General features: G+C 38.8%; 1 protein-coding gene across 1 annotated transcript in view; it reads left to right on the plus strand.

Moving 5' to 3' along the window:
* Positions 1 to 332: 332 nt before the first annotated feature.
* CSF1R (colony stimulating factor 1 receptor) overlaps positions 333 to 24,825 on the plus strand; it is a 57,813-nt gene continuing 33,320 nt past the window's right edge. The window contains exons 1-5 of the mRNA XM_070739092.1: positions 333 to 528; positions 21,750 to 22,001; positions 22,695 to 22,970; positions 23,467 to 23,609; positions 24,551 to 24,716. Coding sequence (XP_070595193.1) covers positions 486 to 528; positions 21,750 to 22,001; positions 22,695 to 22,970; positions 23,467 to 23,609; positions 24,551 to 24,716 — 880 coding nt within the window. The 5' untranslated portion in view covers positions 333 to 485. The remainder of the gene's footprint in view (positions 529 to 21,749; positions 22,002 to 22,694; positions 22,971 to 23,466; positions 23,610 to 24,550; positions 24,717 to 24,825) is intronic.

Here is a 24,825-nt window from a genome sequence, read left to right on the forward strand (position 1 = left end):
ATAGACACAATTAACACATGACCTCCCCTTCGGCTGCATAATGTTTCTAGGCAAGTACCTGAAAAGGAGGTTATCTTTTCTGATTGCAATTACTAATGCCAATTATCTTTTCTGAATGCAAGTACAAGCCAGCACTATTGGAACATGATTGAATCAGTCTTTAAAAGAGTATTTTAAATCGGGGGGCCTTCAACTGTACCCTCCTCTCTCCTCCCTTCTACTGAGTGTTCATGACACATTCTTTCTTGCTTGTTCTTTTTTTGGAGCTAGAAATTTCCTAATCTGTGGTCTTTTTAAGAAAACGAGAAGTATCTTTCTCCAACAAGCAACCAGGCACAAAGAATTCACAACTGAAGGATTAGCAGCCTTTGTTGCCTCACCCTGTGTTTTCCACTGATCGATTCCCTGAGCCAAGCCACTGGTGCTGTTCTCCTAGCACACCCACACCTGACTTTTCTGGGTGGGATACCTTCATTCCAGGGCAAATGGGCCCTCTTTTGGTTCTGATAGCAGCAGCTATCTGGCAAGGTAAGTTGTCTGGTTCATTCCTTCACACATTAGTAAAGAAAACTGGGAAGAACAGCAACTTTTTCTAGATGTAACCAGCCAGCCAGCCAGCCAACCAACCAACCTATAATGGATTACAACTCTCTTCAGCCCCCTTCAGCCTTAAGGTCATTGGCTATGTTGGTTGTTGGGATGAAAGTTGCAATCCAATATCTCTGGAGGGTTCCAAATAAGGAAAGCTGGGTTAGAAAAGTAGCAGTTCTTTAGTGTTTACTGCAAAAAGATGCAAGGTAAAAGCATGTTCTTAAAATTTATGTTGAAGGACACTATATGGTCAGCCATATCTGCGCCTTTTATTGGTATGGTTGCCAGTTGAATAAATCCAATATTGCATTAACTCTTAGAGTTTTACTTTTAAAACTTTGATCATTTTCTTCATTTTTTAAAATAAATTTGCTAACTTGTTGAATATTCAAGTGTAATGTTCACTTTGCTTATATACACTTTGTTTATATACTGTTTTGAAAAAATAAGTTTTGGAATTGGGTATTTTTGTGTTTTGTTTGTGATAATTTTTTGACTAGGATATTAACACAAGTTGAAGCAGTTCAGTTAAGACAAATGACTATTTTCTGCTCAGAAAAATCAGTACTACTACTACTCCATCAAGTACTATCTATTTTAATGTTTAGTTCATAATTGATTTTTAAGTGTACTTCATCAGTCCTGTATAACACCTTCAGCAGCTATAAGTGAATATTTGATCAAAATATTTTAAAGTAAGGATATATTTTAGAAACATTTTATATGACCAAAGCATGTCTATAATCTTTTCTCAAACTTTAACCACAGGTGGTTTCTCACTCCACCATAAATGGTACAACTAACCTGTACTATGACTGTTAAAATATATTTTAACTAAAGGGAAGGGGGAGAGTGAATTTTCATCAAGTAAATTCTCCCTAATATATTGGCAACATCAAATGTTTGCAGCCACAATAGGGTTAAACTGGAAAAGTACAAACAGTTGGCCTTCTTTTAGTTTTCAAAAGTCAAGATAAAGACCTTTCATGCTCATGCTTAATGAAAGAAAAAGACAATATGTTTCAAACTATTACTGAAGGTCATTATTATGCAACACAGTGATGTGGTAAAGCCAGTGGCCAATTGTTACTGAAAATATGAAGGAAGTAGGTCAGGATCCATCTTGTCAATGTTCTGAAACTCCATGCAAAACTTGGTTTAACTCAGCCTTAGAGTTAGCAAGAGATTTTTCTTTCATACTTTGAAGATAAAAATTGGTTTCATATCAATAGGGTTGCATCAGTAGTAACAACCATAACTAAAAATTAATATTATAATTGAACATAAGAGTAATTAGAAACATAGAAACATAGAAGACTGACGGCAGAAAAAGACCTCATGGTCCATCTAGTCTGCCCTTATACTATTTCCTGTATTTTATCTTAGGATGGATATATGTTTATCCCAGGCATGTTTAAATTCAGTTACTGTGGATTTATCTACCATGTCTGCTGGAAGTTTGTTCCAAGGATCTACTACTCTTTCAGTAAAATAATATTTTCTCATGTTGCTTTTGATCTTTCCCCCAACTAACTTCAGATTGTGTCCCCTTGTTCTTGTGTTCACTTTCCTATTAAAAACAGTTCCCTCCTGGACCTTATTTAACCCTTTAACATATTTAAATGTTTTGATCATGTCCCCCCTTTTCCTTCTGTCCTCCAGACTATACAGATTGAGTTCATTAAGTCTTTCCTGATACGTTTTATGCTTAAGACCTTCCACCATTCTTGTAGCCCAGGGGTAGGGAACGTTGGCTCTTCTATGACTTGTGGACTTCAACTCCCAGAATTCCTGAGCTAATCATGCTAGCTCAGGAATTCTGGGAGTTGAAGTCCACAAGTCACAGAAGAGCCAACGTTCCCTACCCCTGTTGTAGCCCGTCTTTGGACCCGTTCAATTTTGTCAATATCTTTTTGTAGGTGAGGTCTCCAGAACTGAACACAGTATTCCAAATTCCAAACCCAATTGGGTTTGGATAGTAGAAATGAGTGTTGCACATTTGAGTTCACTATTTTTGCAATCTTCATGCATTAGTATTAAGTATTATATTATAACTAAAATGTGCCAGATCCACTCCCCTTTGATCCATTTTTGGCTGTGTTCTTGCACTCAAAACCTCAAACAAACCCAAAATTATTTCTATCACTTTTTATTTGCTTCCTTTCAACCATTTTCTGCTTATGTCTTCCAGTCTTGCTCACAATTCATGAACCCTTTGTTATATGTGTAGCTTCTGATCTTATGTGTAGCTTCTAAACTTTTGTCTATAGGTATAGGGAATGATACCATGCCTACCTGAGATTATCTTTTGAATATGGGAATAGTCCAACTTTTTTTTTTTTGTAGAAAAATACTACAAGATCTCAAAATCTTTCCAGTTAAACATGGAGTATTCTGGTCAGCCATTCAGCCTCAGGGAATTTACAAGAGTTAGCAACACTTTCAAACATGATAAAATAGTATTTTTTGTGATATCAAGTTGGATTTTTAAAAATTTGTATCCTGCCCTATTTTCATAAACAACTCAGGGTAGTGAACATATCAAACACACTTTCCCTATTTTCCCCACAACAACAGTTTGAAATGAATTGGAGGGAGAGTGACTGGGTCTCCAACAGGCTTTTACAAATTAGTTTATGCATTCTTTTAAGTCTATCAGCCTTCATCAATTCATATCTTATCTCTTGTTCACTCTTTTCTTATTCTAGACTATCTTTACTCCTTGCCTCCCTCCACAGGCATTCTTTCTCTTTAGTCAAAGCATTTTCTTTGGCCACTGAGCGCGACTTTTTAAATCTATCGGCCCCTTCATCTCTTGCCTCATTTACTCTTTTCCCATCTTAGCTTAGTTTTACCTTCTGCCTCCCTCCAAAGCTGTTCTTTTTTTCCCTTTATTTGAAGCCTTTCATTTTGCTGCTGCTTTAATATTTCTGAGACATTGGCCCAAGTACCTGAGTCCAGATACATTTCTGGCTCGTCTCTCTTCTTTGGTTTAACTACAGGCAGAGTGGATACCTTAGGTCTACCAAGGTAGCAGTTTTTTCTAAGGGAGAATCTATCCCTTCTACCTTTTTTCCATGTCAGTTTGTTTGGTGTAGGTTCTGGTTAATTGGTCCAGTATCTACAGCCAGGATTGCTGGTCATTTCCTGCAAAGTGTCTTCTTGGAGGACCAAACTTTCTTCCTTTTGTATCTAGGGTTTATTTTATTTTCATGGAGTGTTTAATGAATTCCTTAGGTTTAAGCCATCTTCATTTGTGTGGTTTTCCATCCTAAATTAGTTGTCCCACTTTAAAAAAAAAAGATATCCTACCCTGCCTCCCCACCTTTTGTCATGGGTTCTTTTCAGTATACCCATTTCAGTGGGCTCCAAGCAAGCCAACAACAACCTAGGTTCAACAAACACAAGCATTCATAAGCTATTATGCCCCACTACTCACACCTACTTCCCTGTTTCCCGCTGCTATTCCTACAACAACTACTACAGTGGTACCTCGAGATACGAGTTTAATTCGTTCCGGACCTGGGCTCTTAAGTCGAGCAGCTCTTATCTCGAACGACTTTTCCCCATAGGAATTAATGTAAATAATTTTAATTGGTTCCAGCCCTCAAAAAACTCACAAAGTTAGTCTAAATTATGCAGAAAGACATGTTTTTAATGAAGAAATGTACATGTACATATAAATGAATAATGAAGTTTCTTTCACTTAACTTGTAAACTTTCTTAAACTTTTAAATTTACATATGTTCAACTTCTCTGCCACCCAATCCTGTAGGACAGAGGTCCCCAACCCTTTTTGCACCAGGGACCGGCTTTAAGCGATCAAGAGAGGAATGGGTGAATGAATGGACGGAGGGTGGGAAGGAAGGAAAGAGGGAAGGGACAGGAACAGAGGAAGGAAGCAAGGAAACTTATGAAAGGGGAGAGTAAGAGAGGAATGAGTGAAGGGAGGGAGGGAGGGAAGAAGGTGGGAAGGAGAAAGAAAAGAAGAAATAGAGGAAGGGAAGGTAAAAGAGAGAAAGAAAAAGAGCAAGAAAGAAAGAAAGAAAGAAAGAAAGGGGGAAGGGACAGGAACAGAGGAAGGAAGCAAGGAAACTTATGAAAGGGGAGAGTAAGAGAGGAATGAGTGAAGGGAGGGAGGGAGGGAAGAAGATGGGAAGGAGAAAGAAAAGAAGAAATAGAGGAAGGGAAGGTAAAAGAGAGAAAGAAAAAGAGCAAGAAAGAAAGCAAGCAAGAAAGAAAGAAAGAAAGGGGGAAGGGACAGGAACAGAGGAAGGAAGCAAGGAAACTTATGAAAGGGGAGAGTAAGAGAGGAATGAGTGAAGGGAGGGAGGGAGGGAAGAAGGTGGGAAGGAGAAAGAAAAGAAGAAATAGAGGAAGGGAAGGTAAAAGAGAGAAAGAAAAAGAGCAAGAAAGAAAGATGCAAGCACCCCCCCCCCCCGAGCCCCCCAGGCCGGCTGCAACCTTTTAAAACACGCGCGCCGCTTCGCAGCTGTCTCCTGAAGCCGAACGCGGAAGTTAGCGTTTGGCTTCAGGAGACAGCTCCTTGGCGCTTGTATCTCGAATTTGGGCTTGTAAGTAGAACAAAAATATCTCTCCCCTCCCAGCTCTTATCTCGAGTTGCTCTTAAGTAGAGCAGCTCTTATGTCGGGGTTCCACTGTATTAGCTTATTACTACTAGCCGCCCCAATCTTCAGAGAGGGGCGGCATACAAATCTAATATATTATTTATTATTATTATTATTATTATTATTATTATTATTATTATTATTATTATTCCTCCTGAGAACTACTACTCCCATTTCTTCTGAATGCTGCTAGAGAAAATTGCAACTCTCTGGCTACTTCACTTCTCCCCACACAACCAGAAGCTTATTCTCTCTCTCTCTCTCTCTCTCTCTCTCTCTCTCTCTCTCTCTCTCTCTCTCTCTCTCTCTCTCTCTCTCTCTCTCTCTCTCCCACATACTGCCCTCTGAGCTGTCTCTCAGCACAGCTTTTATAATCAAGGTTGCTGGCCTCACTGAGGAGAGCTCTTAAAGGGACCGGCAGAAAGCAGTACAGGTGCTGGTCATTTACTGGGTGGCTTGTTTCCTCAGACCTGTAATGAAAACTGAGAAGTTAAAATCGCCCAATTCCAAGTAAGAAAGAGATGGAACTTTCTTCATGCCTAGTTTGTTGTATAGATCAGAGTTTCCCAACCCTGGCCACTTGAAGATATTTGGACTTCAATTCCCAGAATTCCCCAGCCAGTTTTCCCCAAATTTTATACATTCCCAGAAGACACTTTGGCAGCAAGCAATGTTTGGAAGTCAAAACCATGGGCTTATTTTAAAAAAAATGTTTTGTTCCTTGGTTCAGTGCTATAACCCCAAATGTCAGAGCTTTCACCCTTTAATATCAGAGATAGGACAGTGTAATCGTGGTTTGTTTGTTTTTTTTGAAACAGACCATGCAGAAACCTTCTTTTTAATGAGAATATCTGAACCCTTCAGTGTAAGTGAAAATTATGAACTAGGTATTGGAAAGGCAGCCATGTTCCCACCTCACAGCCCATCTTTCCTTCCTCTTCAGATAAACTGTATTTAATATGTTTTATGGCTATTACTAATAGATTTGATGGGCAGATGGATGGAGAAAGCTGAAGGATGTGTTGTTCTCATATCAATGTTCATGCTGGCAGGAGAAATTAAAAGACAGCATTAAAACTGTCCAAGCTCTGCAGTCAGTGGCAGCTATCTACCCACCTACTTTTCTTACATTCCCATTTTACTCCACCATTATAACCTAACTCCACAACATTTTGGACATGATGAAATGATAGGTGCTTTGCAGAACTATCCTATTGTCACCTCTATAATCCTAATCTGTATTATGCAAAAACTCTAAATCGACAATCGTTCTAGTTAGCTCTATGTCATAATAAATACACAAACTGAATTGATGGATGATGGGAAAAGTTAGGTAGCATTTTCTAGGAATGTTCCTGCAATATTATTTTACTGAAAGAGTAGTAGATGCTTGGAACAAACTTCCAGCAGACGTGTGTGATGAAATAGTATTTTCTATGATGTCAACTTGGATTTTTTTAAAATTTGTATCTTGCCCTATTTTCATAAACAACTCAGGGTAGTGAACATATCAAACACACTTTCCCTCCTATTTTCCCCACAACAACAATAGTTTGAAGTGAGTTGGGCTGAGAGTGACTAGCTCAAGATCATCCAACTGGCTTTTACAAATTAGTTTATGCACTCTTTTAAGTCTATCAGCCTCCCTCAATTCATATCTTATCTCTTGTTCACTCTTTTCTTATTCTAAACTATCTTTACTCCTTGCCTCCCTCCACAGGCATTCTCTCTCTTTAGTCAAAGCATTTTCTTTGGCCACTGAGTGCAACTTTTTAAATCTTCATCTCTTGCCTCATTTACTCTTTTCCCATCTTAGCTTAGTTTTACCTTCTGCCTCCCTCCAAAGCTGTTCTTTTTTTCCCTTTATTTGAAGCCTTTCATTTTTTTGCTGCTTTAATATTTCTGAGACATTGGCCCAAGTACCTGAGTCCAGATACATTTCTGGCTCGTCTCTCTTCTTTGGTTTAACTACAGGCAGAGTGGATACCTTAGGTCTACCAAGGTAGCAGTTTTTTCTAAGGGAGAATCTATCCCTTCTACCTTTTTTCCATGTCAGTTTGTTTGGTGTAGGTTCTGGTTAATTGGTCCAGTATCTACAGCCAGGATTGCTGGTCATTTCCTGCAAAGTGTCTTCTTGGAGGACCAAACTTTTTTCCTTTTGTATCTAGGGTTTATTTTATTTTCATGGAGTTTTTAATGAACTCATTAAGTTTAAGCCATCTTCATTTGTGTGGTTTTCCATCCTAAATTAGTTGTCCCACTTTAAAAAAAAAAAAAGATATCCTACCATGCCTCCCCACCTTTTATCATGGGTTCTTTTCAGTATACCCATTTCAGTGGGCTCCAAGCAAGCCAACAACAACCTAGGTTCAACAAACACAAGCATTCATAAGCTATTATGCCCACTACTCACGCCTACTTCACTGATTCCCACTGCTATTCCTACAACAACTATTACTAGCCACCCTGAGTCTTCGGAGAGGGGTGGCATACAAATCTAATAAATTATTATTATTATTATTATTATTATTATTATTATTATTATTATTATTCCTTCTGAGAACTACCACTCCTATTTTTCTGAATGCTACTAGAGAAAATTGCAACTCTCTGGCTACTTCACTTCCCCCCACACAACCAGAAGCTTATTCTCTCTCTCTCTCCCCCACATACTGCCCTCTGAGCTGTCTCTCAGCACAGCTTTTATAATCAAGGTTGCCGGCGTCACTGAGGAGAACTCTTAAAGGGACCGGCAGAAAGCAGTACAGGCGCTGGCCATTTAGTGGGTGACTTGTTTCCTCAGACCTGTAATGAAAACTCGGAAGTTAAAATCGCCCAATTCCAAGTAAGAAAGAGATGAAACTTTCTTCATGCCTAGTTTGTTGTATAGACCAGTGTTTCCCAACCCTGGCCACTTGAAGGTATTTGGACTTCAATTCCCAGAATTCCCCAGCCAGCAAATGCTGGCTGGGGAATTCTGGGAGTTGAAGTCCAGATATATTCAAGTGGCCACGGTTGGGAAACACTGGTATAAGATGATCCCTCTGCTGCTCTAGTTTTCCACAAATTTTATACATTTCCAAAGGACACTTTGGCAGCAAGCAAGCTTTAAAAGTCAAAAACATGGGGTTCTTTTTTTTAAAAAAAAGTTTAAACCTTTTGTTCCTTGGTTCAGTGCTATAACCCCAAATTTCAGAGCTTTCACCTTTTAATATCAAAGATAGGAAAGTGTAATTGCGGTTTGTTTGTTTTTTTTGAAACAGACCATGCAGAAACCTTCTTTTTAATGAGAATATCTGAACACTTACTTCGTTGTAAGTGAAAATTATGAACTAGATATTGGAAAGGCAGCCAAGTTCCCACCTCACAGCCCATCTTTCCTTCCTCTTCAGATAAACTCTATTTAATATGTTTTATGGCTATTGGTATTGGTAAACTGTTATGACAATAGATTTGATGGGCAGATGGATGGAGAAAGCTGAAGGATGGAAAGGGATATGTTGTTCTCATATCAATGTTCATGCTGGCAGGAGAAATTAAAAGACAGCATTAAAACTGTCCAGCTCTGCAGTCAGTAGCAGCTATCTACCCACCTACTTTTCTTACATACCCATTTTACTCCATCATTATAACCCAACTGCACAACATTTTGGACATGATGAAATGATAAGTGCTTTGCAGAAATATCCTATTGTCACCTCTATACTGTAATCCTAATCTGTATTATAGAAAAACTCTAAATCGACAATCGGTTCTAGTTAGCTCTATGTCATAATAAATACACAAACTGAATTGATGGATGGTGGGAAAAGTTAGGTAGCATTTTCTAGGAATGTTCCTGCAATATTATTTTACTGAAAGGGTAGTAGATGCTTGGAACAAACTTCTAGCAGACATGTTTGATAATTCCTCAGTAACTGAATTTAAGCATTCCTGGGATAAACATATATCCATCCTAAAATAAAATACAGAAAATAGTATAAGGGCAGACTAGATGGACCATGAGGTCTTTTCCTGCCGTCAATCTTCTATGTTTCTATGCAAACGATTCCTCTACTGATATTTGATATTTGATCAAATATCAAATCTGATATTTCCTAGTAAGCAACTTCTATTTGAGTTCAGATTTGTTATTTTCTGACAGTGAGAACTATCAACCAATGGAACAGCTTGCTTTCAGAAGTTGTGGGTGCTTCATCACTGGAAGTTTTCAAGAAGAGATTGAACAGCCATATGTCAAAAATGGCGTAGGATTTCCTGCTTGAGGAGGGAGTTGGACTAGATGACCCAGAAGATCCCTTCCAACTCTGCTGCTCTAGTCTCGTGTAGTCTAGTCTAGCCTATATTACCAGGTTTTCTTGATTTCTGCTCTACATTGTCTGCTATACATGATAACCCTACAAATTAATTGGTTGTATTCGAAGTCTCAGTCCTGATCCAAATATTTGTTGGATTTCAAAATTAATCTTTCTCAGATTGTTCAATTCTTTATCAAAGAGTCAATCTAAATTCAGTTTTTTCTAACTGTGATTTTCTGGATTGGTCTGAAAACTCAAGAGCTTTTTGGAAGCAGAAGAAATTAAGAACAAATTTCTCTTTAAAAATTAAATGAAATTATTCTTATCGATGATATAAGCAGCCATTGGGGACTGTTCTGTTTCATTTCGGTTTATCAATAGAATAGAATAGAATAGAATTTTATTGACAGTGTGTGATTGGACACACAAGGAATTTGTCTTAGTGCATATGCTCTCAGCATACATAAAAGAAAAACATACATTTGTCAAGAATCATGTGGTATCAAGGGCTCTAAGATGACCAGTTGTTTTTTCTTTTCCAACAATCCATGGAATCTTCTGTACAAAATGAATTAAGTGTTCCTTGGCAAAATAGATAAGCAAAGCTGTAAGACTTGAAATAGCTGGACGTGTAGAGTTCTGTTTAGGGTTCTGGTTATTATTTGGTCTAAAGTTTTATATAACAGATTGACCTTTGTGCTTCTTTCAACTTGCCCAAATAAAGATGCACCTGATTTATTAAACATTGAGTAACACTAAATGTTCTGTGCCATGATTAATATATAAAGCTAAAATGAGCAAAAACCTTCCGACCCATGTGTTGGAAATGTAAAGCAATGCCAGGGACTTCCTATCATATGTAGTGGGAATGCCTGAAAGCTGGAGATTTTTGGCACCAGATAAAACAATGGCTGGAAGAGATGTTAATGCAAAATACAGAGTTAAAGCCAGAACTTTTTACTGGGCATTACAAAGGACAAATATAATAAAGGAACAATATATCTAATGCTACATATTCTAACAGCAGTAAGATTGGCTTTTGTGCAAAACTGGAAAAATAAAGAGAGCCCCTCAGAAGAAGAGGTATTAAAAAGATATTGTCTTGTGCTGAAATGTACAGGTCCACTCTGGAACTCAAAGATAAGAATGAAACAGGATACTATGAAATCTGGAATAAAATGTACCATTGGTTGGAGATGAGGAGGTGTGTTGGGACAAAGGATTATTGATAAGTTGAAAGTGTAAAAATTTTTATGTTAGTACTCTGTGATAAATAGGATTGTAATTAGCATTGATGAAGCCCCGCCACCTGGCTGTCGCCTTTTGAAACAGCCGGGGGGCATCTCAGCGTCCTCCCAAACCTGAACGCCAAACCCGAACTTTTGCCGAACTTCCGGGTTCGGCATTTGGGAGACCGCTGAGAAGCCCTGCCACCCGGCTGTCACCTTTTGAAACAGCAGGGGGCTTCTCGGCGTTCTCCCGAATGCCGAAACTGGAAGTTCGGCAAAAGTTCAGGTTCGGCGTTCGGGTTCTGGAGGACGCTGAGAAGCCCTGCCGCCCAGCTGTCAGCTTTGCAAAAGAGCCGCAGAGCTGTTGGCCAGACGGGAGGCTCAAACGGGGGTGGGGAATCCCAATAGGGAATTTCATGGGCGGAGCTTTGACATCACGGGATTAAAGGGGGGATGGCAGGAAAGTGGCTAGGCCTTCGTGCCGCTCTCAAATTTTCTGGGAAATTTTTCTGGGCTCAGGTTCTTAAGTAGAAAATGGTTCTTAAGTAGAGGCAAAAAAATCTTGAATACCTGGTTCTTATTTAGAAAAGTTCTTAAGTAGAGACATTCTTAAGTAGAGGTACAACTGTATATCCAAATTGGTTATGTGATTATATCTTGGAAATAAAGCAAAGCTAAGTGTTAGTGTGGTCATTTTCACATTTGTACTTCCAAATTAAGACAATTTCATTAAGACAACTAAAATAATTTCAAATTAAGACAATGCCATTAAGACAACTAAGATAATTCCAAATTAAATCAAGTTTGGAAGCCTAGGTAATTTATCTCTGAGATTTTAGCAGAGAATCCACAACTTTTGGTGTTGAAGGATCTGGACTCTAGGAATACTGGCTCAGAAATGTATGTACCCCTTAGCAATCATATACACATCTCAAGTAATTCTTGAACTCAATACATATACGTGGTCATTTATTGGGCTTTGTTTTTGTCTCAGAGATGATGTTAGATGATGTGGAAATAAAGGCGATTTCTAGTTCTCCATTGCCATGGACAAATCATATCTTGATCAAGTTGCAATTGTAAGCCACCCATGATTTCTGCAGGACTATATTCAGATGGCCCATCCCAGATGCCTATTGGATCAAATTAGTTTCCAAAGAGAAATTTTCCTGTGCTCTAGCAAGCAGTTCTGTGAAATAATGAAATAATAATTGATAATGGGAGGCAAATTGGGTACTGAACAGTATTTTTGATTCCCCCAAGCCACCTCTTTCTGGCTCCCTTTCTCAGTTGGTGACCCTTTGAGACATTAAGCACCAGAAATGACACCTATTACATTGGTGGAAGAAGATGAAAAGTAATTTTTTGAAACATTCTGGAATAGTTCTTGCAGTTAGGAGATACATGTACTTCCAAACAGCCAACCAAAATCTACCTCCTTACAATTTGTCTGTTTGAATCGGGCACCGTAAGTCAGTGCAGTTACAAGATATTTTTATTTATTTATTTATTTTGTCCAATACACAATACATATTGAAGAGAATAGACATGAAGTATTATATATAAAGAAAATATATAAAAATAGAGAAGATATATGAAAGGGAGAAAAGATATATGATATATGAGATAAGCAGAGACAATTGGACAGGGGACGAAAGGCACACTAGTGCACTTATGCACGCCCCTTACTGACCTCTTAGGAACCTGGAGAGGTCAATCATGGATAGTCTAAGGGAGAAATGTTGGGGTTAAGGGGTTGACACTACTGAGTCCGGTAATGAATTCCACGCTTCGACAACTCGATTGCTAAAGTCATATTTTTTACAGTCAAGCTTGGAGTGATTAATATTAAGTTTGAATTTGTTGCGTGGTCTTGTGTTGTTGCGGTTGAAGCTGAAGTAGTCATTGACAGGCAGGATGTTGCAGCATATGATTTTGTGGACAATACTTAGATCGTATTTTAGGTGTCGTAGTTCTAAGCTTTCTAGACCTAGATATTTCACTTTATGCACCACATCACTTAGTAATGGAGTTGCCGGTTTTAACTGTGGTCAGTAAGTGAGGACCACCTATACTGTGTCTAGTTTTGGTTGCTACAATACAAAATGGATGCTAAGCATGGAAGAGCAGGCTGTTAAAAAATTGCAGGCATATGTTGATTGGAACATCCATAGTTCAATACCTTAGTGATTTTTAAAGTCAGGAAATCCTTCTTTATTTCAAATTTAGATGTCTCACTATAAGGCTTCAATCATTGGTTTTTGACTTCCAAACCATGAAAGGAGTCAAATCTACAGAGGATGTGGATTTATTCTCCAGAATATCCAAAGATAAGATTTATTTTTTTTACTGTTCCATCACTGGAAGTTTTCAAGAAAAGATTTGTCAACCATATGCCCAGGAAGATCCTTGCACTGGGCAGGGAGCTGGATTAGATCTCCAAAATCCCTTTCAATGCTATGATTCTATGTTGCTTTCAGCAGGCTGAAGAGCAAACAAGCAAAAGCTGAAAGCAAGGAAATGCTGCTTGCTACGATATTTAATTAAAATTCTAATTCAAAGATATTAAGCAACTATAACCAGTTAGCCATATAAAACAAAATAACAGAGTGGCGGAATAACAGAGTTGGAAAGAATCTTGGACTCTTCTTTTCCAACCCCCTGCATGAAAACCTATAACAGTGATAGCGAACCTTTTTTTAGCTCGTGTGCAGGGGTGGGCCCGAACCTAAACGGTGGGAAATGTGGTTCCGGTGGCAGCAAGGTAGAGCGTAGGCTAGCTCCGGTGGCACCACCAGGCGTGCATGCGTGTGCATGTGCAACCGGTGTTTCCACGGACCTGCGCCTGCCCTGCCCGCCATGAGTGCTACCTCCCCCATTGCTTGCCTCTTGCGTGCCTCCCACTCTGGCTCTCCCCTACCGCCCGTGCTGCCGCCCTTCGCCTCGAGAGCGAGAGGTGAGACTCTCGCACCAGCTTCCCACCACCACCCGCGCTGATGCCATTCGCCCCGAGAGTGAGAGGCAAGCGGGGCAAACAGAGGCAAATGGCGGCAAGCGGGGGGGAGACACAGCATGGGGCAAACGGTGGCAAGTGGGCAGTGGGGGGGCAAATGGCAGCGGGCAGCGGCGAGCAGGCACTTACCTCTTTGCCCATTTCCAGGTTCTTTTTGCTTCCGCGTATGCGCAGAAGCTTAATTCCGTGCATGCATGCACGTGTGCACATGGGTGTTCCCGCGCAGGGGGAAAAGTGGGGGCATGCTCCCAGCCCATTCCAGAAGGGCCAGGAATGGTAGCCCGCCACTGCTCATGTGACAAAACTATTATATTGTTTTTATCATTGTTGTGAGCCACCCCGAGTCTTCGGAGAGGAACGGCATACAAATCTAATACAATTGAATTGAATTGGTGGGCTAGCATGCATTATCCTCCCCCACACACATGTGCAATTTCCCTCATGCTGCCCCCACATTTGGGCAAAGGCCTTTCTAAAGCCTGGGTCAGTGAAAAAATGCCCAAACAGGCAAACCGGAATTGCGTTTTTCCAAACTTTGGCTTTGTCCATTGGAGGATTTCTTTTGCCTCCAGGGCTTCAGGGAATATTTCCACTCAACTAAAAATTATCAGACAGAGTAATTTTTTATTTAAGCTTGTGTTGTTGTTGCTTTTTCATTTTATATGAAAGCTGCAGAGAGGGGTGGCATACAAATCTGATAAATTATTATTATTATTATTATTATTATTATTATTATTATTATTATTATTATATGTCAGCAAATAGTACAATTAGCATTGGCTTGGTACTAGCAAGACAAGCAAATTATGAAGATGAAAAAGGATATGTTATCTTAGTATTAATGTATATTTTCTCTAAGAGAAGAGACATAACTCTGGCCTACTTATAAGTGCTGCAAAAGCTGCCTCACCCAAGTCTAGATCCTATTTCAGAAACACCAAAATATTTAGCAAGCCCAGTCTCAATAAGCCAGTTAGCTGCACAGTCACATTCATCTCAATCCACCAGGCCCCCTGGGATTGGCTCAACAATTAAGTCTCATGTTAAAACCAAATTTGTTTAATTGGATTACAGACGTGACATTCTGAAAGGTTTTCTTTTTGCAGAACTTATACTAGGGACTTTTGATGTCCTCTTTGACACTATGTGAATCAGAGCTTACACATGGGTTGAATGCTCATGTTTATTCACTCTTTTAAAACAAATATTGTTAGTAATTGTAACCTATGTGTTTTGCTTTTCTTGTAAAAGAAGCTAGGGACATGTCAGGATGTAGTAAAAGCTTAATATAGACATAAATAATAAAAAGATCCAGCTGTTTAAAAAAACCTTTTAAATACTTAAAAAGAAAACATTACAAACCAAAGAGCTGAAATCTGTGGGGAGCCTTTCCCCCCCACCCCATTCTGCCTGAGATGTGTGGTGTGCCACAAGGGTCTCTTCTGGGTCCTATTCTTTTTAATATGTTTGTGAGTGACATACGGGAAGGTTTGGTAGGGAAGGTTTGCCTATTTGCCGATGACTCTAAAGTGTGCAATAGGGTCGATATTCCTGGAGGGGTCTGTAATATGGTAAATGATTTAGCTTTACTAGATAAATGGTCAAAGCAATGGAAACTTCAGTTTAATGTAAAATAATGCACTTTTACATTTTCCAAATGTAAAATAATGCACTTGGGGAAAAGGAATCCTCAATCTGAGTATTCATTGGCAGTTCTGTGTTAGCAAAAACTTCAGAAGAGAAGGATTTAGGGGTAGTGATTTCTGACAGTCTCAAAATGGGTGAGCAGTGTGGTCGGGCAGTAGGAAAAGCAAGTAGGATGCTTGGCTGCATAGCTAGAGGTATAACAAGCAGGAAGAGAGAGATTGTGATCCCCTTATATAGAGCGCTGGTGAGACCACATTTGGAATACTGTGTTCAGTTCTGGAGACCTCACCTACAAAAAGATATTGACAAAATTGAACGGGTCCAAAGACGGGCTACAAGAATGGCGGAAGGTCTTAAGCATAAAACGTATCAGGAAAGACTTAATGAACTCAATCTGTATAGTCTGGAGGACAGAAGGAAAAGGGGGGACATGATCGAAACATTTAAATATGTTAAAGGGTTAAATAAGGTTCAGGAGGGAAGTGTTTTTAATAGGAAAGTGAACACAAGAACAAGAGGACACAATCTGAAGTTAGTTGGGGGAAAGATCAAAAGCAACGTGAGGAAATATTATTTCACTGAAAGAGTAGTAGATCCTTGAAACAAACTTCCAGCAGACATGGTTGGTTAATCCACAGTAACTGAATTTAAACATGCCTGGGATAAACATATATCCATCCTAAGATAAAATACAGGAAATAGTATAAGGGCAGACTAGATGGACCATGAGGTCTTTTTCTGCCGTCAGTCTTCTATGTTTCTATGTTTCTGAGATAATAGCAGAATTCATTTCAGAGGACTGCCATGAGTATGTCATAGAGGCACATGCCACTCACTTGCTCCCCCAGTCAAGTTCTAAAAAACAGAAGTGAAAGAACAGCAAAATTGAAGAGTTAAAATGGGGAGGGGAGGGTGAGGTAGGGGAGACAACCACAGAAGAGGGACAGAGACCACCAGTCTCAATGTGTTTCCTCTGTTGAAAGGGACTGAAAAGTTTGTCTTCTCTGATGCCTTCCTCAGCAGAAATGAGTCACAGAAATATTTTTCACTTCCCCATCTTTTCCTTATAAATATATGTGGCAGTCAAAAGAAATCACTGACGCTGCAAAAAAAAAAGTGCGTGTTTGTGGGAGAGAGAGGAATAGTCCTTTGGCTCTTATAAAAACTTGAAAACCTTTTCTTCCTTTTGTTTCTTCCTTGGCAGCCATTGGAATCTAGTATTTTGTTTCATTCTTAATGTTCGATACACAATTTCACTTTTCTTTTCTTTATCTTTTTTATGGGACACTGTTACTTAAAACAGTGTTTCCCAACCTTGGCAGCTTAAAGATATTTGGACTTCAACTCCCAGAATTCCCCAGCCAGCAAGCTGGCTGGGGAATTCTGGGAGTTGAAGTCCAGATATCTTCAAGTTGCCAAGGTTGGGAAACACTGACTTAAAACAATGGTTTTTTTCAAATTTGGCCACTTTAAGACATATGGATTTCAATTCCCAGAATTTCCCAGCCCCTGGCCCTGGAACATGGAAGACCAGTCCCTGTAGTCAGAAAGATTGTGGGGAGGGAATCAGAGGTGTGTTCCTCCTGGTTCAGACTGGTTCACTCAAAACAGTAGCAACCCGCTGGTGACATCATGATGACATCACCAAAACAGTTTGGTGCCAATCCGTGGGAGTCACTATCTTTAAAAAAAAATTGTTGGAATTTTTGTTATATTTTTCTTCTGAGTATGCACAGAAGCAAAATTTCCAGCACTGCTCATGGGTTGCCATCTTATTTTGGGTTTTTTTTGGGGGGGGGCAGTTTTTTGGCACTGCACATGTGCACAAAACACACACATGCCCACCAGGCCCAGTCACACAGTGTGGAGGAATCAAACCATCAGCAAGGTAAGTTAGAACCCACCCCTGGGGGGGGGGGGAACCCTGCTTTACAGCTCTCTCTGTGCCAGCATATTGCCCCAACAATCTGGGTCCTTGTTTTTATCAAACGTGGGGAAACAGAAGGCTGAGTCAACCTTGAGCTGTTCAGGATCAAACTCCTGACTGAGCAGAGTTTGCCTGCAATACTAGATTCTAATCTCTGTGTCACCACAGCTCAATCATCACCATCATCACCATCTAGAACTATTTTCCCAGCGACCGGTTAGGTCCCACAGAGTGGGCCTTCTCCGGGTCCCGTCAACGAAACAATGCCATCTGGGCGGGACCCAGGGGAAGAGCCTTCTCTGTGGCAGCCCCGACCCTCTGGAATCAACTCCCCCGGAGATTAGGATTGCCCCCACCCCTCCTTGCCTTTGCAAACTCTTTAAAACCCACCTCTGTCATCAGGCATGGGGGAAATTGATTCCCCTGGGCCGTTTCCATTTTATGTAGGGTTTGTATGAGATGTATGATTGTTCTTTATATTAAGGGTTTTTAAATTGTTTTAATCATTGGATTTGTACTGTTTTGTTGTTGTGAGCTGTTCCAAGTCTTCGGAGACGGGCGGCATACAAATCTAATTAATAATAATAATAATAATAATCATCATCATCATCATCATCATCATCATCATCATCATCATCCCCACTGATGGGTATGCCTTGTCGTGGTAGTGGAGCTTGTGTGCTTCAATGAAGCTGAGAGCTGTGCCGGTGGTAGTGTAAACTACTGGTAGGTCTAACCTTGCCGGAGTGGTCAAAGCAGAGGAGCCAGACTAAACATACCTAACCCATTTAAACTAATGGAGAGACAAAACAAAAAGAAGTCCATAAAAAGGACCGCCGTGGCTGCTGTAGAACCTGGACAGCCATCGACAAATGAGCTAAAGGAACGAAAACAAACAAAGCTTACAAATCAAAAAGCAGCAGAAATTCTCAATGTCAGAGAATCGCACAATCATGAAGTGTTATTACAACTCGGAGTCTGATAAACGTGGATATCAAAGACGGATGTACCAATTATTATTATTATTATTATTATTATTATTATTATTATTATTATTATTATTATTATTTTATTTTATTTTCTTGATTCCACTTCTTGATTCCTCTTGATTGTTCCATCTGTCATTATGAAGCAAATTAGATCTGTACAACTTTTGACGAGGATTGTCTCAGAGTTATCCTCTTGTCCTGCTATCCTAGTCCTGGGGAGTAGGGAAATCCAGACCTGCAAAAAGGAAGGGTCAGTATATAGCCATCAGTTACAAGTTATCGTTTGTCTGCCCAACTGAGCATGTGTATAATCTCTTCGCCCCTTTTTTGGATACCAGGGCAAATAGCAAGACTTTGATAAGGGGAAGTGTCTTCCCAGACTGTTCCTGGGTCTTTTTCTCACCTAGCCTGTCAATAGTTAAATAAGTCTCTGTCTTTAAGAGATAAAGGGAACTTCCTGTTTTTGGAATCTTTTTAAGATGTAGTTTAGATAGAAATGAGGCATTTTTGTTCCTGTGCATTTCCTAAGAAATATTACTTTAAATATACTGAATGTCTTTTAGTGTTCCATCCCAAATACATATTTATGAGCTTAGTCTAGCTGCCAATAAATGCAAAGAGATAAAATAGGCACTTAAGACATGTATTTTTTTGGATGGATTATTTCTATTTACACTTAACTTTTGGCAAACAGCTGCAAGCAGCAAAAAAAAATGCACAAAAGAATGTGCCCCAGACGCTTTTTATCTTTGAAAGATTAGGAACATTAAGGCCTTTTCCAGAAATTTTTGGGCTTTCGCAAGTTCTGGAAATGCAAAAATTATTGTTTTCTTTTCTTTTTCTTTTTAAAACATTTTTATTAATTTTCCACTTTTAAAAAGAAAACACAATAGTAAGTACAGAAGAAAATCAAAGAAAATTAAATTAATAATAGTTACAGATATTAGCATTATATTAGCATTAAGGTCACTATATTTATATTATATTAATTATACACTAGACTGTAATTTCAAGTATATAAATTAGTACATGCTTTTTCCCATTAACGAAATAATTTCATTTATACTTCAATGATTTATCATGCAGGCTATATTGCCCCCCTCCCCCAAATTGTAAAGTCTAGATTTCATTTATTACATACTTCAAAATATTTAAGAAAGTAAAAATAATAAACAAATTAACATTATTAAAACAACTGTAAAGCAAAACTAAACTACCTATACCTTTCTTTATCTTAATGCATATTTTATCATTGTATGTATTTTCCCAAGTAATCCTTTATGATTATGCGTTACTGCTTTTCTTCAACAAGGACATTTGTTGTCTATCCATTAATTTTCATTACTATGCGACTTAGTATTACTATACTGTAATGGTTATGTTCTATCTCTCTAACTTGGGTTTGTCATTTTAGTAATGTGTATAATTAATTAATTATTTTATTTTATTCAATTTCTGTTTGCATTTGTGAGTGATGAATTTAATGCTGATTTTATTTTATGTTACTTAAATATTTCCTCTCTTTGAACCATTTATACCATCTTTCCCCGGCTGTATAGAAATCCGACTCATCTTTATCATTAAGTTCCATGGTCAATTTTGTCATTTCTGCACATTCCAAACCTTTCACTATAAAGTGTAAAGTTGCAGGAATTATTTCTTTCTTCCACATTTGAGCATATATCATTCTTGCTGCCATTATTTAATGAAGAATTAAGTATTTATCTTCTTTTTTAAGATGTTGTCTGATAATACCAAGTAAAAATAATTTTGGTTTTAGATTAATTGTTTGAGAGATTGATTATGACCTATAAAGCCCTTCATGGCATCGGACCAGAATATCTCCAGGACCACCTTCTGCTGCACAAATCCCAGCAACCAGTTAGGTCCCACAGAGTTGGCCTTTTCCAGGTCCCGTCGACTAAACCAGTGGTTTTCAACCTTTTTTGAGTCGCGGCACATTTTTTACATTTACAAAATCCTGGGGCACACGACCAACCAAAATGACACAAAATGACACCCTAAGATACTCTCCTCTCTTTTTCCATCCCTGTCTCCTCCCCACCCTTGTGTGTGTGTGTGTGTGTATACACACTCTTGAATCATTTCCAAAACAGGTGAGAGCTGGGGTTTTTTCTCTCTTATTCTTTGGGTGCTTTTTATCATATGCTTTAAATCAAGAGTCCCTTCTCTCTCTCTTTTGTTTCTCTCTCTTTCCTCTCATTCTCTGTCTCAATCATTTTCTCATTTCTCTTTTTTCCTCCCCTTTTAGCTCATTTCTCTCTCTCCCTTCCTCTCCTTTTCTCTCTCTCTCTCTTGCTTTCTTTCTCTCTCTCTTGCCTTCTCGCTCTCTCACTCTCTTTCTCTCTCTCTTGCTTTCTTTCTCTCTCTCTCTTTCTCTCTTTCTCTCTCTCTCTTTCTCACTCTCACTCTCTCAGCAAAAAGTTGCGAGACCGGAACCTGAGCTTCCTTCTTCGCGGCACACCTGACCATGTCTCGCGGCACACTAGTGTGCCACGGCACACTGGTTGAAAAACACTGGACTAAACAATGTCAGCTGGTGGAACCAAATAAAAGAGGAAAAAACATGCAACTGTAATAGATGCAGACATCAGCATCACTAGTTTACAAAAGGATTTTCTGACAGCCAAATAGAGAGAGAAGATGCTTCAGAGAGGCAGGTGGAAGAGAAGTGTGTCCTTCTTGATAGGAGACCTGTGCCATGCAATAAGGGTTTTTTAGTTTTTTAATTATTAGATTTGTTACTGTATATTGTTTTTTACTATTGCTGTGAGCTGCCGCGAGTCTACGGAGAGGGGCAGCATACAAATCTAATAAATAATAACAATAACAACAACAGCAGCAACAACAACAACAACAATAATAATAATAATAAATATAATAATAATAATAATAATAATAATAATAATAATAATAATAATAATAATAATACAGAATGTTTGTGTTGAAGATATGTGGCATGACGTATACACATTTCATCCAGATAGTAATTGGTTTAGACTGGTCAGTTTTCTTCAAAATTGCACTCCGACAAATCTCCTATAATTAATTATGGCCACAGCCTTCTATAGCTTTGTGACTGAACAATGCCCCAGAGATTCAGATGGCCCTGGTCTTTAAGATTTTTGTAACACTCTGAAAATATGGCTTTGTCCTCAGATGGGTAAGTAAGCTTGGTTGTTAATTTTAGGGCAGAATTACCTCATGGGACATTGCCTTTATCCTTGTCTTTTTTCATTTTTGTTTGCTACTCACAGTCACTCTTGTGAGAAGGGCAGCCAAATTGTGTGTGTGTGTATATATATATGAGTACAAAGCAATAGCATTCCAGCCGCCCTAATGTACTTCTCAGAATGAAGAATTGCAAAATCACAAAAAACAATATCGGTCTTTTTCTTCATTTTAGGTTCCGCTTCTCCCACCATTCACCCTAATCTTGACATTCTGAGGGTGAAGAAAGGAGATTCAGTCACATTACTTTGCTCAGGGAATTCCCCTGTTGAGTGGATCGGTATCCAGAATGATTCCACAGTGACGGTGTATGATAATGGCACCCTCTACATGCCTAAGGCTCATTGCAACCAGATGGGAAGCTACCAGTGTGCTTATATCAACAACACAGAAGCTGGGAATAGTACTATATACGTGGCTGTGACAGGTAATCAGATTTCTCCTCAGTATCTCTCATATGCTCCGAAAATAAATCATTGCATCTGTTAAGTAAACACGACTGAGAATTAAAGAAGTCGATGTGTTCCCCATACCACCACTGTCAGCGGTCAGTGTTGCTTACGGAGGATGGACAGGTTGTAAAGTGTGAAGCCTGCTCTGGACATGTTAGGGTCTTCCTCCATCAGGTAGCAAAGACACTTGGTGGTAGATAGAAAAAATGGGCCAGTAGGATTAGAAATTGACCCCTTGCTTGAGACATTTTTCCAGTAAGGTTTAACTATACCAATTTTTTTCATACATGAAACAGAGCAATCATGGGAAACCCCTACTGTAAGTTTGTCCAGTTCAACCAAGGGAAAGTAGCTCATTTGGATGACTCATAGAATGGAGTCCTTTCATGGGACTGGGAACAGGAACCAGAACCAGAACAAGCACAGAATAGAATAGATGGAAGGGAGATTATGATCCTGCTATATAGAGCATTTCCAGCTATATCCAGCATTTGTCCAAAAGCTCAGAAAATTAAATCTCTGTTTCTGGTGATTGACTGAAATTGGATCCTGTTATTACTTTCATTATAATTAATATCTGTACATTGCTCCAAAGTCTATGCTGGGCTAAGGCGAAAAAAAACCCCAGATTAATTCCTGCTATTTTTCATAACATATTTCTTCTACAGATCCTGAGTCGGAGTGGTGTGGCCTTCACGATCCATATCTTTCTGTGGAAAGGGGCAAGGATCTCTTGATTCCATGCCTGATTGCTGACCCAGAATTCACAGGCAACATGATCCTCCTCAAAGATTCTTCTCCAGTTCACTCAGAAATCTCATTCAGTCCTAAGGAAGGAATACGGATTCACAAAGTAGACCTGAGTGATAAAGGGACCTATGAGTGTAAAGCCCAGGTTCAAGGAAAGTGGGTGATTTCACGCCGAATAACCCTTTCTGTCCATGGTAGGTTGGAACTAATCTTTTGTCATGACTTGAACATGTGTTTCCAAGCTTTTGAGGACAGTTGTTGTAGCAGCACTTAAAAAAAGGTGCTCCAGTACATGTATTTCATTTTTTTTAATGTGGAGAAATTGTTTCCAAATTCTCTATATCCATTTTCTGGTACAGGGCTAGATCAATATCAATCAACAAAAAACAATTGTCCATATTGGCAGGACAATGAATAGCTTCTTCAGTACACTAGTTGTTCTTTAACGTCACTACCAAACTGGTTTGAAATAATGTAAAGTAAAATGGGGACCACCCCTTCCATGATAACTTTTCAATCCATTGTGTCAAAATTGCTGAAAAAGATGCTGAAAAATTCGGAAAATACACCATCATTAAGCAGAACATAGCAAAAACATAGCACCTTATGTTATAAGGTGAAGACTTTTGTATTTTTAATGACAAGCCTTCCAGCTCAGTCTGTATTTAACACTTTTCTGACTTTTCTTAGACAACCATCAGCGTTTGACAGTTGCTATTGGAGGACTAGCACACCATGTGCTGTTACAAGGAGAACCATTCAATATTTCCTGCAGAGTACAATATTACACTTTTGAATATAATGGCACATGGATCTATCCCCTTACTGCAAACGTAAGTCATTTATAAGGGTTTTAGACATGAGCCTTAACTTGCATTGTTTGTTTGAATGAGCTCAGAGTTACTTGTGACTTGTATAAATCAGTTCATGCAAGGACTTAGACCAGTCTTCTAGAGCTATTGAACAACAATGTCTACCATCCTTAACCAGAAAGACATTCATGGGCATCCAATGATTTCATCAGTGCTGCAATGTCCCAATGAAAACACTGCTCTTAGATATTTGGATGCAACATAGTGACACACAACTAAAAAATGGCAGTGCTTGCAACATGACACATGTGTCATCATTTTGGCATCATTATGACTAGGTGCAGGCATCATGAGCTTATTGGTTAGCTAGGATGATGGGAGTTGTAGTCCTGAGTGATTGAAATTGAAGATAGCTGTTTCAATTGCATATTGTACATTAACTTGGCAGTTCTCAAGGTTGGTTTGCTTTTGCATCCTGGTTGTTTAATCCAGGTTGTCTTTTAGCTAGTTTTTACAAAATTGTCTTGAATCCTCAAGTTGTCTTTCAAACACAAACCTCAGTCATTTCTATTAACAAGAATAAGAGACCAAAGCAAACAAAGGATATTTATTTATTAAATAAATGTACTGCTGAATCTTACGTCTTTCTTTTTGCCTACTTTAATTGCTTGTAATAGAGTTTTTATACTAGATATATTTTTATATTTCAATAATACAGATGGGAAACTGTTGTCCTCATAGCTTAATATTTGGGAACTAGCATAATCTTAAATATATATGAATCATGAAATGTCATGAACAACTGGGATTAACAAAATATAAATGGAGGACCAGTGGGTTCTCAGCCCTATTTGAGGAAAAGCCCTAAAGTCTGGTAAAGATTTAATTGGAGATAACAGCAATGATCATTAGAAGTCATATTTCCCATTCAGCCCAATAATACCTATCTTTTCTTACCACAGGTCACGTTGCATTTAAACGATTTAGATACTGGATTATCTCATTCATACGTCAGTGATTACACCTTATTCATTTCAACAGTGCAGTTACAAGACAGTGGAATATATACTTGCCTTGGGCGCTCTGGTCAATTACTTGCAAATGTTTCAGCTACTCTCCAGGTGCTAGGTAAGTGAGAACACAGGGAAAACCTCCTCACTCATCGATAAAAATAGATTCTGTATAACCAAAACACGATACCAGTTTATAAATAAGGTTGTCTTCTTTCAGTTTCTGT

This window comes from Erythrolamprus reginae, chromosome 2 (assembly GCF_031021105.1).
Source record: "Erythrolamprus reginae isolate rEryReg1 chromosome 2, rEryReg1.hap1, whole genome shotgun sequence".
Lineage (NCBI taxonomy): Eukaryota > Metazoa > Chordata > Lepidosauria > Squamata > Dipsadidae > Erythrolamprus > Erythrolamprus reginae.